Consider the following 12,495-nt stretch of genomic DNA (forward strand, 5'->3'; position numbering starts at 1 on the left):
AATGGGTCCTAGCAATCAGACTGCCACTGCATGCAGAAACCCCGAAAAAAACAACACAGGTTTCAAAACAGATATACTTCATTTTGTTTAAAATGCCCAGGAGCGTTTTCAAAATAGGTGATAGTAAGTATTGTTCTACCGAGTGATGAACCTATTGAATCATGAGAAGAAATTCTACGTCATCCAGTTTGAGGAGAAAAAATGTAGTATTCTTACCAAATTATCCAGTGTATATGACTGGTTAGAATCGCAAGTTTTGATTTTTACTGGAATTCAGAGTATGAAATGCAAACATTCAGGATAAAACTAATTCAAACGTACACACAGTTCTATCAACTTGCAACAGAGCAGCAAATATGAGGGCCTATCACACATCTGGACTCTCCCATTCCCTTCCAGTCCCTCAGAAAAGTGCAAAATCAAAGAGTCACTGCTTGGTCCAAACATAAAATACATCAGGTGTAAGGACTTGGAATCTGATGAAATCCGGCTTCTATTCCACAGGTTCTCTTCAGTAAGAGTCAACGTCCGAAGATGGAATTTACCTCGAGAAGAATTAACTCTACAATCTGATTCTGGTAGACGGTATGAACCGCTATGTTGCCAGTCTCCTTCTCTGGCTTTAACAGAGTAGGACCGAACACAATTGCTATACTCTGATACGTCATTCTGTTTTTTTCTCCGTTTTCTATAACTCTAAGAGGAAAAACAAAAATTTTAGTTAAAAGAGAAAATTTTTAAATAGGGGAAATTCTTCAAAAAATATTATAAACAGCTTGCATTTAGAAAAGAGAAATAATGCTCATTTTCCTAAGGTACATATAAACTATTTAACCAAATAGAATTCAGTCTGAATAGCACGTAAAGCTTTCTTTTGCATAAACACAGCTGAAAGGTATACATATTCTCACAAACTTTAAATGTGTGATATTTCAGCTTAGTTTTAAAAATAAGACATAGACTTGAATACCTATTACAATTCAGGTAACAATGATTCCTCTGCTAGGGTGACGGGGAAAATATCATTAGTGCACAGAGGTTAAACTTTGAATTTTACTCATTTTATGCTATTTTTTAAAAAAATCTCTCATACTGTGATCACTTATTTTAGTAATCTCGTGTTCTTTCTATCAGAAGTTTCAGAGTGACTATGTAGTAACTTAGACCTAATTACCTTGACTTCAAGGTAACTGAATATTCCTCACTTAACCAATCTCATCTTCATCATAACTAACTTTTAGCAACAGTTTCTGAACACTTACTACGTGCTAGGCATTATATAAATGCTTCACATATGAAATCTACTTCAGTGTATTCTTTATGCCAAACCGTTTTACCTACGAGGAACTGGGGCTCAGAGAAGTCATCTTTCTCATGTTACAAACACGCGAGCAGCACAGCGGGGCTCTGAACCTAGGTCTGCGTGGCCCTGGCCCCGGGGGTCCTACACCACATCTCATACCTGTGCACTTCTCCAACCTTCTTTTTCCCCCTAATTATTCCTTCTCTTCTGCGGTGAGACTCTTACCTTTTGAGATGTCTAAACAGAGTCTGCATCGTGTCCTGATTTGGCTTTGGCAACTGTTTGATTAGATCCTTCACAGCAGAGACACGCTGTCTTGGTTCTTGTTCTGAAAAAAGACAATGACTGGAGATTTTGCATGAAACTGAAAGCAGTGACATTATTTTGGAACCTGGTATTTGGTAATACACAGTGACACCTGGTGGTTACATTTAAAATTTCTGGAGTAAAACAATCCTTTGAAAAAACTTGTTTAAAATATCGAGCAGTGTTGTAGCAGCTACAGAGGGTTTTCAACATCTAGGGAAAAAACTGAGTGGAATTGATTACATACTTACTAATTGCATTAACAAAATCATTAAAATGATTAAATGTAAAGAGAGGTTCTGGTAATTCTCGAAAAAACATTTTCAGTGCTCCAGTGATGACATGAATATCTTCCCATTTACTATCCTTCAAGTCCAATTTCTCATCTGGAAAACAGTAGGAATGGGAAAGTTTCTGAAATTATTTTAAACCAATTCTAACAGTCACGAGTTATTTATTCTGTATATAACAGTATATGATCTTACCATGATTGACTGTAAACCTCAGCTTCTGGATCACTGCAAGGTTGCCACTAACTCTATAAATCCCATCAACGTCCAACCCTGAGAGACAAATAACAATAATTTTATGTTTAAAGTTCTTGTTGGCTTCTTCTAAAGATGCTTTCATGTTTTAGAATTCTTATTTATTAACATTAGCCTAAAATAAAATTACTCTTTTCCTCTAAATGACTTTTTATAGATGCTTGGCAGTGAGAGAGGGGTGGAGATTCACTCTGAATTGTCTGGTAAACAGCAACAAGTCTACTTTATCATGTAGACTGTGGATCACCATCTCAAGGAAATCATCTCAAACTTGAAATACTAGCAATTTAAGATAAACTTCGGCAAACACCTGAAGATAATTCAAAAAGTAAAGGAAGCCAGTAGATAAAATCAGCCCACCCGTTTCTTGGGACGTCATTTGAGAGTGTAAATGTACATATTAAGGTGCTCTCTGAATCAAAGTGCTTGTCATATTAAGTGCTTGTAATAAATAAACTTAATACAAGCCAGCAACTAAAATAATGGTTCTATAACAACTGATAATTTGACAGCTATTAATTTATTTTATATATGAAACAGAATCATTTGAAATTCACACAATGAAGCCCCAAAATTCATATATTCATTAAATGATAATGATGCACACACTTAACATTATCTAATGTGCTGCTCATTTAACTTCTAGTAAAGCCAAGCAGCATGGCACCTCTATTGTCAGGCTGAGAGTCAGAGACCTGCGACTAGCAGAAATTACATTTTATGCAAATATTTTAATTATACAAGATATTTTTGACGATATACTGATATAAGTTAGTGGGACTGCAGTCAAGATACTGTTATTTTAAAAGCTAGTATAAATATTATAAACATGTTAAAATTAACCAAAACAGAAATTAGTTTAAGTCTTCAGAAGTACAGGAAATGACATAAAGAGGATTTGTCTATTTGCACACTTTAGAGTTGATTTAGCAGTTTGGGAATGTCATCTCATTTTTATTATAAACAGAAGAGACTTCCCCTTAGTAAGTAAACACTATCTCCGCCTGTCTCTTACACCGCTGGATCATTTCTTAATAAACACAGTTTCACAATCAGCACGTCCATTTTAAGCAAATGCCAACAACTCCCAATGGCTTCAAGGAATACCATACGCTGAATCAACCCTAAGTACTGAACATGCAATAGATGACTGCAAAGGCCTTAATTTGAAACAATGCAAAAAAAATGGTTTTTTGCAAAAAAGATGCTTTTCTTGACAACTTATGACTATAAAGAACTTTTGGTTGCAACACTCAAAATCATAAAAATCCTAGAGATTCTGATGGCAAAACAATGCATGGTGTGCTTAACTTTAAAAAAAAAATTCATTTTCTTACCATATTGCTCAACATGTTCAATGCACAATTTCACAAATTTTGGCACGGTGCCATTCTCTCTCTGACACAGATTAGCAAGATTGGCTCCAAATACCTGATCTGAAAGAGATTTCAAGAAATGAGTCACCTTGCTAAACTTTAGTTCACAAAATGGCTAAATGATTCACAGTGCAACAGAAGATACCCCTGCATGCAGACACTTTCAACACAACGCACACCTGTCTGATCTGCACTCGCCTACCTCTTCCGACTCCAAGCTCCGAGAACACCCTCCTTCATTCCTGCCTGGCTCCCTTCTTACCTTCCCCTCCTGTGCAGAGATCAACCTTCCCCCAAACGGAGCTCCTTCTCACCAGTCCTGGTCTCAGCTAAAATGCCACCTCCTTTTAAGAACCCTCTGACCATCCTAAGATAGCCCAATTCCAGTCACTCTCTGTTTTATCACTATGTCAGATTTTTCACGTAAGTCACCATTATTCTAAATTACCTTGTCTGTCTCTCATCTTTATAGAAGTTTCATGCGGGCAGGGACCCTCTCATTCTTGAATGCCAACAGGTATTCCCAGCACTGAGGCTCAAGTCCACCACTTAGCAAATACTCAAATATTTTTAAAACTATTAAAACATGCCCATCTGGGCTTCCCTGGTGGCACAGTGGTTGGGAGTCTGCCTGCCGATGCAGGGGACACGGGTTCGTGCCCCAGTCCGAGAGGATCCCACATGCCGCGGAGCGGCTGGGCCCGTGAGCCATGGCCGCTGAGCCTGCGCGTCCGGAGCCTGTGCTCCGCAACGTGAGAGGCCACAGCAGTGAGAGGCCCGCATACCGCAAAAAAAAAAAAAAAAAAACACATGCCCATCAGATTGGGATTGACATATATACACTAATATGTATAAAATGGATAACTAATAAAAACCTGCTGTATCAAAAAATAAAATAAAATTCAAAAAAACAACAAAAAAAACCACACGCCCATCGTGTGCCAACATCTGATTTCACAAAATATATCAAAGTCCGTTCTAGTAATCTTTCAACCCAACAGTTTTGAAATTCCACATTAGTGCTAAATATTCAGGAAAACAAATAAAATACAGTATTTGAAGTGGATGAACACCACCAGAAAGTGGCAAGTTTGTATTTCTCACTGAAAAGGTCTGACGAAGAATGAGCAGCAGTTTCTATCCATTTATTTGTGAGGCTTTTTTGAAGGTTCTAAGCTCAACATGCTAAATTCACGTGCATTATCTGGGGGTGCCTGCTTACCCTTAACTCTTTAAGGCTGCTAATCTGAATCACTTAATTAGCTGAGCTCTTCCTAGAAGTTTTAAATAGCTTTTTAATGAAACTCATTTGTGTATTTTAATCTAGATGCTTTGCATAACAGATGTTTCTGCAATGGTCTTTGTTAGAAACTTCATAGTCAAAGACAGCTCTAATATATATGGTATAAATTATGTTACCTTTTCCTATAGTTTTATTATGAACAAATGTCTCTGTTTTGAGTCATGTGTTAGAAAATTTTATCTTTGGAATTAAACATGCTTGTAAAAACTAAAGGTATATATATACAAGTATATGTGATTTTAAAGAATACTTTCCTATTAAGAAAAAATTCTGTTAGTACATTATGGTTCTTATACATGAAAATAAAATGTAAAAATTAGTTAGGAAAAAACACTTTATCCTAATTTTAAAATTACCTTAAATGAGAACTGAAGGCACACAATCAAGAATAAAATTGTACATTATTTCTTCTTTCTACAGCTAGTGATTACTTGACATTTCTTCTGATCTGTGCATCTGAAAACTAAAAATCTGTCATTCTGAAAATCTGCCACGCCATCCCATCACATCCATGTAGCTCCTCTGGTACAGGGTTTCTAAAAAGCTAATTTGGTATTTATGTCTGTTTGATGCTTTAGTTAAACTCTTCATGTGCATTAAAAAATGTGCATTAAAAAATCAATTTTAATTACTCAAATGTATTTTAATCACGGAACCTGATAACTTCATGAATAAAGAATGAGACATTTTTACTGTTTGGAAAATTTTCAGCTTTTAATGTAAAATGTCTTACTTCCGATTTGGGCCAAAGTTCATTATTATAAACATCACTTCTACCTACCTTTAATATAACCTTTTTCACGAACAGCTTGCAAAGTGGGGCGTCGTGTAAGAAATTTCTTTAAGTTTTTCTTGGTTTTTTTCTGTTCTGAAGAATCTATGCTAGATACTTTCGTGGCTTAAGACAGATAGATATTAAGCATTTTATAAAATAAAGGCTTTTTTGATGAAAATTTTTCCACCTAGTACTCAAAACATATTAATCTCATATATAAAAAATCACAGTATATAAATTCAGTTTTTCTAACTTTAATACGGTTTAAGAGTAACACATGAAGAATCAAAAACTAACACAATTTCAAAGTGACAAACCAAATGAAACATTTCATTTTTATCGCTAAACACTGACCGCAAACCGTGCCTTCTTTAGTATATGTGCCAAGACATTTGTAAGTCATTCTAATTTATATTCATTATTTCACAAATGATATAGTCTTGGACTCTCCATCAGGTTTAGATGGTAAAATGACCAGCAAAAAATAAAGTAACCAACCCATAAAACATAAACAAAATCCCTACCCTTCCCCATACTCGCTGAACTAGGAGTCAGGGGATATATATGTATAAATATCCATCACAATTATTTGTACTTCAAGCTAAGACTCATCATAATTATCTCTACTCCGAGCTAGGGATGGGGCCACCTGGATTTCCACACTGCCTGCAGGCCTGATTTATCTTTGGGTCACAATAATAAAAATTCAGAAAGTAAATTTCTTGAAAATAACCATATTTGAAGAAAGTTGAGAGCACAAACAATATATTAGTAAAGAATTAAAACAATAAAAGTTTCGTGGTTTACACTATTATACAGTGACAGTGTCAGTAATAGGCCTAAACTTCATAAGAATGTGGGAGAAAAAAAGGAGAACTGATTTTCTAATCATTCAGTTAATGTGAAGACCAAAAGTTTCTCAGTTAAATGTGCATTTGTTAAAATAGATTTAAGCAGGTTCAAGTCACGGGTAATGGCCTATTTAAAGCACATAATTCACAAGAGGCCTGTGTTAGAAAATGCAATCCTTGGGACTTCCCTGGCAGTCCCGTGGTTAGGACTCCCGTGCTTCCACTGCAGCGGGCACGGGTTCCATCTAAGATGCCTCATGCAGCATGGAGTGGCCATAAAAAAGGAAAGAAAAGAAAATGAAAGCCTTACAACTGCTGGCGTTTCTCTGGTCCTGTACACATAATATGTGGTCTGGAGATTAAATGCACAGACATATCCCAGTCTAGAGGCGGCTGCCTGGCATCCAATAGGGAACTATGGTACATATCCCGTGACTTCTGACTTCTTAATGTCTAAGGGTCTATCTAGAATCTTAAACAGTAATTATATATTTTCCAATCAATAAAGTTCAGCTTCCTAGAGGCCTCAACACAAGCGCATTCTGTTGTGCGCATTTTTTTCTCTTGAAAGGGTATCATAATATCTTAAAATTAATATGATTCAATCGGGGTGCATACGATTAGGCTGAAAAGTGATGATGAGTTGGGCTTCCCTGGTGGCGCAGTGGTTGAGAGTCCGCCTGCCGATGTAGGGGACGCGGGTTCGTGCCCCGGTCCGGGAAGATCCCACATGCCACGGAGCGGCTGGGCCTGTGAGCCGTGGCCGCTGAGCCTGCGCGTCCGGAGCCTGTGCTCCGCAACGGGAGAGGCCACAACAGTGAGAGGCCCGAGTACCGCAAAAAAAAAAAAAAGATTATGAGTTAACGAGGAGAGAGAACACTGAACCACTGAGACTGCAACTCCTGAATCTTAGAAGTCTTGCAACACTGGAGAGTCCACTCAGCTTTCATATATTTACTCTAAACCTTTGCTAAGAGAATAAGCTCACTCAAACCACTAGCAACACCGGGAAAGAAAACTTACAACGTGATTTCTTCAGATCCTTATGGTCCTTTTCTTTATCGTGCTTTTCTATTCCTGGTGAATCTGGTATGTCCTCCTCAATCGCTTCATCGGGTTCTACTGTCTGTTGGTTAGAGATTTTCCAAATACATATTACTTTTGCTATTACTTTAGATGTAATTCTCAGAATGATCAGTAGTTAACTCTTCCTAATGATTTTAGGGAACCAATTAGTATATACGATATATGGTTTAGATATTTGATAAATCTTTAAAAATACTCTTCCCCCTTCCCCCATTGATGGCATTAACTGAATTTCGATAAAGAAAAAATTAATGATAATTCACAAGGATAATGCGCTTGTACTGATGGTGATGCTATCTTGCCTCATTTTGATCAAGTGACAAGTAATAACAGTTAAAAGGTTGGGCTATATAATCTGTGGTGATAGAACAGGATGATGGTACATTGTTGATGATAGGACAGATAAAGCTAACTAGCAATGGTACCTTAACTGCTTCACACCAACAATCTTTTAAAATTGCACTTTGTGTCAACAGTTAATTGACATCACTCATTACTCACAGACCTGCGGATATCAGGAATTGAAAGAAATCCTAGAACTCATTTACAGCCTAACTACGGTCACTTTTACAAGTTAAAAAGCAGACTGAATTCTCAAAGCTAAAAGCACTGCTCTGCCTTTTACTCTGAGGTCCTCTCTCCACCCAGAGTTTATTTTTGTGCACAGTGTAAGGAAAGGCTCCAATTCTTCTCAGACATCCAGCTGACCCAGCACATGCTCTACCTGGCACAGAGTGTCCAAAGGCACGTGGGTCTGTCTCCAGGCTCTTTATTCTGTTCCACAGGTCTGTATATCGATCCCATTATGGATACACAGCTTTATAAGGTCCTGACATACGCTACAGCAAGTCTTCTTCAAAGGTGTCTTGCATATTCTTAGCCCTTTGCATTTCTTATGAATTTTAGAATAAGTTTGTCAAGTTCCACCAGAAAACCTACCAGGATTTTGAATGAGATTCAAAAATCTCAAACCTACAAATTTATAAGCCATTTGGAAGAATATTATATCTTTACATAATTGAATTTTTTAATCCATGGACATACTTCTCATTTAAGTTTCTGTCAATGTCTCTTAATAAAGTTTTGTAATCTTGCCCATCTCTTTGCCCTCAGTATCTTTTGCCACTTTGTAAACAGTACACATTTAAAATTTTGAGAGTCAATTATATGTTCCTCCCTTTTCAGTTGGCTTATTGCCTGAACCCTTAGGCCTTAATTTAAAAAGCCACTTTCTCTGCAAGGCCTCCCTTGATCCCTACACTAGATTAGCCCCTACTTAATCAGAGTTTTTATATGTTCATTATATTAACTGTTCAGCTGTCTGTCCTCAGTCATCTTCTGTCTTTGATTGTAAGTTCCATGCATTAGGTGCAGCATCCGGTTGCACGCTGCTACTCCCCAGTGCGTAAGGCACTCACGTGTGTGTGAGATGGACGCAGCCACCCTTGCTTTCAAGGGGTAGCGAGCACGTTACAGTGACTAGGCCTGCAAGCCCGTACTGGGTAGAGGAGAAGGTACGTTTGAAAAGACTGGGCTCAGGTTGCTGAATTCTAATAGGAGTCACGTAAGGTTTCTGTGCAGGGGAGGATTATAAGAGTGACATCAGGAAGTTTCATACAGTAGTGGCATTAACAATGCATTGGTGGGGGATGAGATCAAACAAGGAAAACTGTTTAGGAGGTTACTCTTAATATCAACATTTAAAGGCCTGCCCATGGTTTCAGGAATAAATGGAAAGAAAGGGACAAGGTTCAGAAATATCACACAGTATTACAAACTGCAAAGGAAGAATTCACATCTAGATTGGTAAATAATTTGCTAGAAGAGGTAAAAGTTGGAGGCGGAAGAGTTAAAGAATACTCAGATTCCAAATCTGGGCGATTTGAACTGGGTGAATCATAAAATTTTGGAGCTTAAAAGGATACTTGGAGACAATCCAGTGCAATCTATTTTTTTAAGTAGAAAAACTGAGACTCACAGAAGGAGAACACCTTGATACAATCACAAACCTTATTAATAATGAAGCATCACCTATAGTCTCTGAAAGACATCTCCATCTCTACTAAAGCCAGTGATTCCCAAACTTTTTTTGTCTCCATTTAGTTTAAAACCTGTATTACATACTCCCGTAAGTATTCACTTTCATTTCACTTCTGTCACTGATACATGATCCTTAATCAGGAACCATGTCCCCATATGGTGAGGGGGTAAGAGTACAGTCTAAGAAAGTACAGCTTCTAGTTGTTTATTACTGCTCTGACAAACACAGCTTCAGAATATAAATGCGAGGTTCTTTTTGGTTGTAATACACATGAGAAGAAATTTTCCAGGAACATGAGCGTACTCTGAGTAGAAAGGTCACTAGGAAAGAAAAAGTACAACTGACAAGACGACAGCTTCATGCATCTCACCATTTTGCTCAGGATCTGTTTCCACCAAATAGGATGATTTCCAAAGCATTCACTCCATGAATAAATACTACATACTAGGCACAGTTAGACCGTCCCTACCTCCTGAGCTATTTTCTTTTTGAACCAATGCCTCATGTGAAAGTTATGTGAAATCTACTGGTGGCAACATCCTATAAATGACAATGTTAAATCACTCATCAGCCCCTGGGAATTGCTAAACTAATCACTGTCTTTCCTACCTCTTTCAAAATATGTATTTTTAAAAAGTATTTTTTAAATATAAATTGGAAACTAGATATATAATAACCAGTTAGAAAGCCAAAAAACAAAACAAGAGAAGCAGCTCTAAAGTTAAAAAAAACATTTACCTGAGTCACACACATACCTGATTACTGACAGTGCTACTAAGAACTTTAAACCACTCATTGATAACAGCATCGTTATCAGACTGAATCAGCAGTTCTGTTCCTTGACGGGTTTTCAGCTTTAGAGATAAGAAGGAAAAAAAAAAAAAGCATGGTTAGTGCTTTCAATGAAGTAAATAAATACATTTAATTCAAAGTCTACAAAACCACCAGAAGATTGGATGCCATATATCATATTAATAGTGGAAAGGTTACAGTAGTCCACAGTGATGGAATTATCTTTTATTTTAGTATAAAAGAATACCAGCTGGATAATTTTATAAAACATGACGTTTTTCTCACAGTAAATTCTCAATGAAAATCTAATAATTTAGGATCCCAAACTCCGTCACACAAACAACATAAAACTTGCTGGAATCTAGAATACTTTATCATTAAAAGATAAGTTCAAGTACCTACGCTGTGCATTTTAAATGAGAATTGAAACATAATTTGTTAAGAAATAAAATCTATAATATTTTAACATAAGTTTGAGAATTTCTCTCTCTGGTTAAAAAAATATATATAGAAAGAGAATATACAAGAGTTAGACTTTCAATATTGACTATTTAATAGGAAATTATACATCACAAGCCTTCTGGACAGAAACATCACTAAACTGTAAAATCATGAAGTAACTAAAGTAAGGACATGATATATGATTCTACATGAACGCAATAGCCCATTTATGTATGATCTCCTGGGTTCAAAGTTTCTCACACCTGACTGAGGAAGAATTTTGAGGTATTTATAGAAATCATTCCTTCTATTTTCTGTTTGGTAAGTGTCTGATTTTCTTTTTTCCTAGAGGAACATATGGCAATGTTTCCCAAACAACATTCTGAGATATATTCCTCAAACAGCTCCTGAAGTAATGTTTTAAAAGGCATTCCTCAAAAAAATAAAGAACTCATTATGTGATGTTAATTTGGGAAGTGCTAGATTGAAAAGAGCTAAACAAGACTCTATCCTTCAAGACTTCTCAGAGTTTTGCTATTCCAGGGTGCACCGTGACTTCCTAACAGAGGAATAAAATATATACTTTTTCCCAAATTTATTTGACCATGGGACCTTCTTCATTCTGGAATGAAACAAGGCTACCTCAGGTAACAGTGACTTCCTTTCCTGCATTTCTTCTAGAAAGTGGGCCAAGATACTCCGTTAGAGGGTCTCACTTTGTAAAAGTAAGGAAAAGCATGCAGTCTCTTTGCTTGAAAAGAAAATTTTTTTAATAATCTAGCGGGGGAATAATTTACAGATGAGGAAAGCTCCAGGTACATGAGAACAAGTGCTACATTAAAAGCATAAAGCAGCAGCATCTGTGCTGTGGTAACATTTCTTGTGGGTCCTGGAAGAGAGGGAACATTTGACAAGGAGAGACTAGCAGCCGTTGGTATTAAAGGCAGATCCATCAGGAGTGAAAACCATCAAGACAGGAAAACCCGGGTTCCACTTGGGAAATATCAACTGCTCTAATCTGCCTAGATGACAAGTAGGAAAGCCCTGAGACAGGAGAGATTCTTTGCAAAGACAGTCCGAGCGCCCTCTGCCCTCTGCATACGCGGCCCTGTGCAGTGTTGCTGCCCCTCCACCAGCGGGCGGGCCGTGCTTTAAGCCACAGAACACACTGCTGTTTGGCTCTTACATCTGGTCCCCAAGAAGCCTTGCGGCTCCCACTCTGGCCCCCCCTGGAACCCTGACATGTAAAGAAGCCTGAGGTCACCTCCTTCAGGAGGAGAGACGGTGACCAGGAGCCCAGCCAACAGCTGGCACCAACCCGGAGGGGGGAAGTAGACCGTCCAGCCCCAGTCAGGCCACTGGATGACTGAAGCCGGGTGACTGGTCCCGGGTGGGACCAGAAGAACCATTCAGCTCCGCACAGGCCAAACCAAACAAGCAAAACGGTTCTTTCCTCAGGCTACTAAGTTTGGGGATGGTCTGTTAGGCAGCAATAAGTAACTGATACAGGATCGTGCATTACCGCGGAGGGCTTTTAATGACAAATAGGAAAGTTTTAATTTGTTTTTTAATATTAGATTTGGTAGGCAAAGGGAACCACACCCTTTTATTGTTGCTGGGCAAAGGCACGACTTGTGGAACAAAGGCTTGTAATACATCTTCGGAGATCCAGTGAC

At 37.7% G+C, this 12,495-nt stretch overlaps 1 protein-coding gene across 7 annotated transcripts in view; it reads right to left on the reverse strand.

Annotated features, from left to right (window-relative positions):
• Positions 1 to 6: 6 nt before the first annotated feature.
• ARHGAP12 (Rho GTPase activating protein 12) overlaps positions 7 to 12,495 on the reverse strand; it is a 93,855-nt gene continuing 81,366 nt past the window's right edge. For all 7 annotated transcript variants that reach the window (XM_029237229.1, XM_029237228.1, XM_029237226.1 and 4 more), the window contains 8 exons: positions 10,342 to 10,440; positions 7,483 to 7,585; positions 5,615 to 5,731; positions 3,492 to 3,590; positions 2,095 to 2,172; positions 1,861 to 1,995; positions 1,529 to 1,631; positions 7 to 696 (listed from right to left, as the gene is read on the reverse strand). In XM_029237229.1, the coding sequence (XP_029093062.1) occupies positions 522 to 696; positions 1,529 to 1,631; positions 1,861 to 1,995; positions 2,095 to 2,172; positions 3,492 to 3,590; positions 5,615 to 5,731; positions 7,483 to 7,585; positions 10,342 to 10,440 (909 nt within the window). In that variant the 3' untranslated portion in view covers positions 7 to 521. The remainder of the gene's footprint in view (positions 697 to 1,528; positions 1,632 to 1,860; positions 1,996 to 2,094; positions 2,173 to 3,491; positions 3,591 to 5,614; positions 5,732 to 7,482; positions 7,586 to 10,341; positions 10,441 to 12,495) is intronic.

Source organism: Monodon monoceros, unplaced genomic scaffold, assembly GCF_005190385.1.
Source record: "Monodon monoceros isolate NGI ecotype Baffin Bay Population unplaced genomic scaffold, NGI_Narwhal_1 Super_Scaffold_21, whole genome shotgun sequence".
In the NCBI taxonomy this organism is placed as follows: domain Eukaryota; kingdom Metazoa; phylum Chordata; class Mammalia; order Artiodactyla; family Monodontidae; genus Monodon; species Monodon monoceros.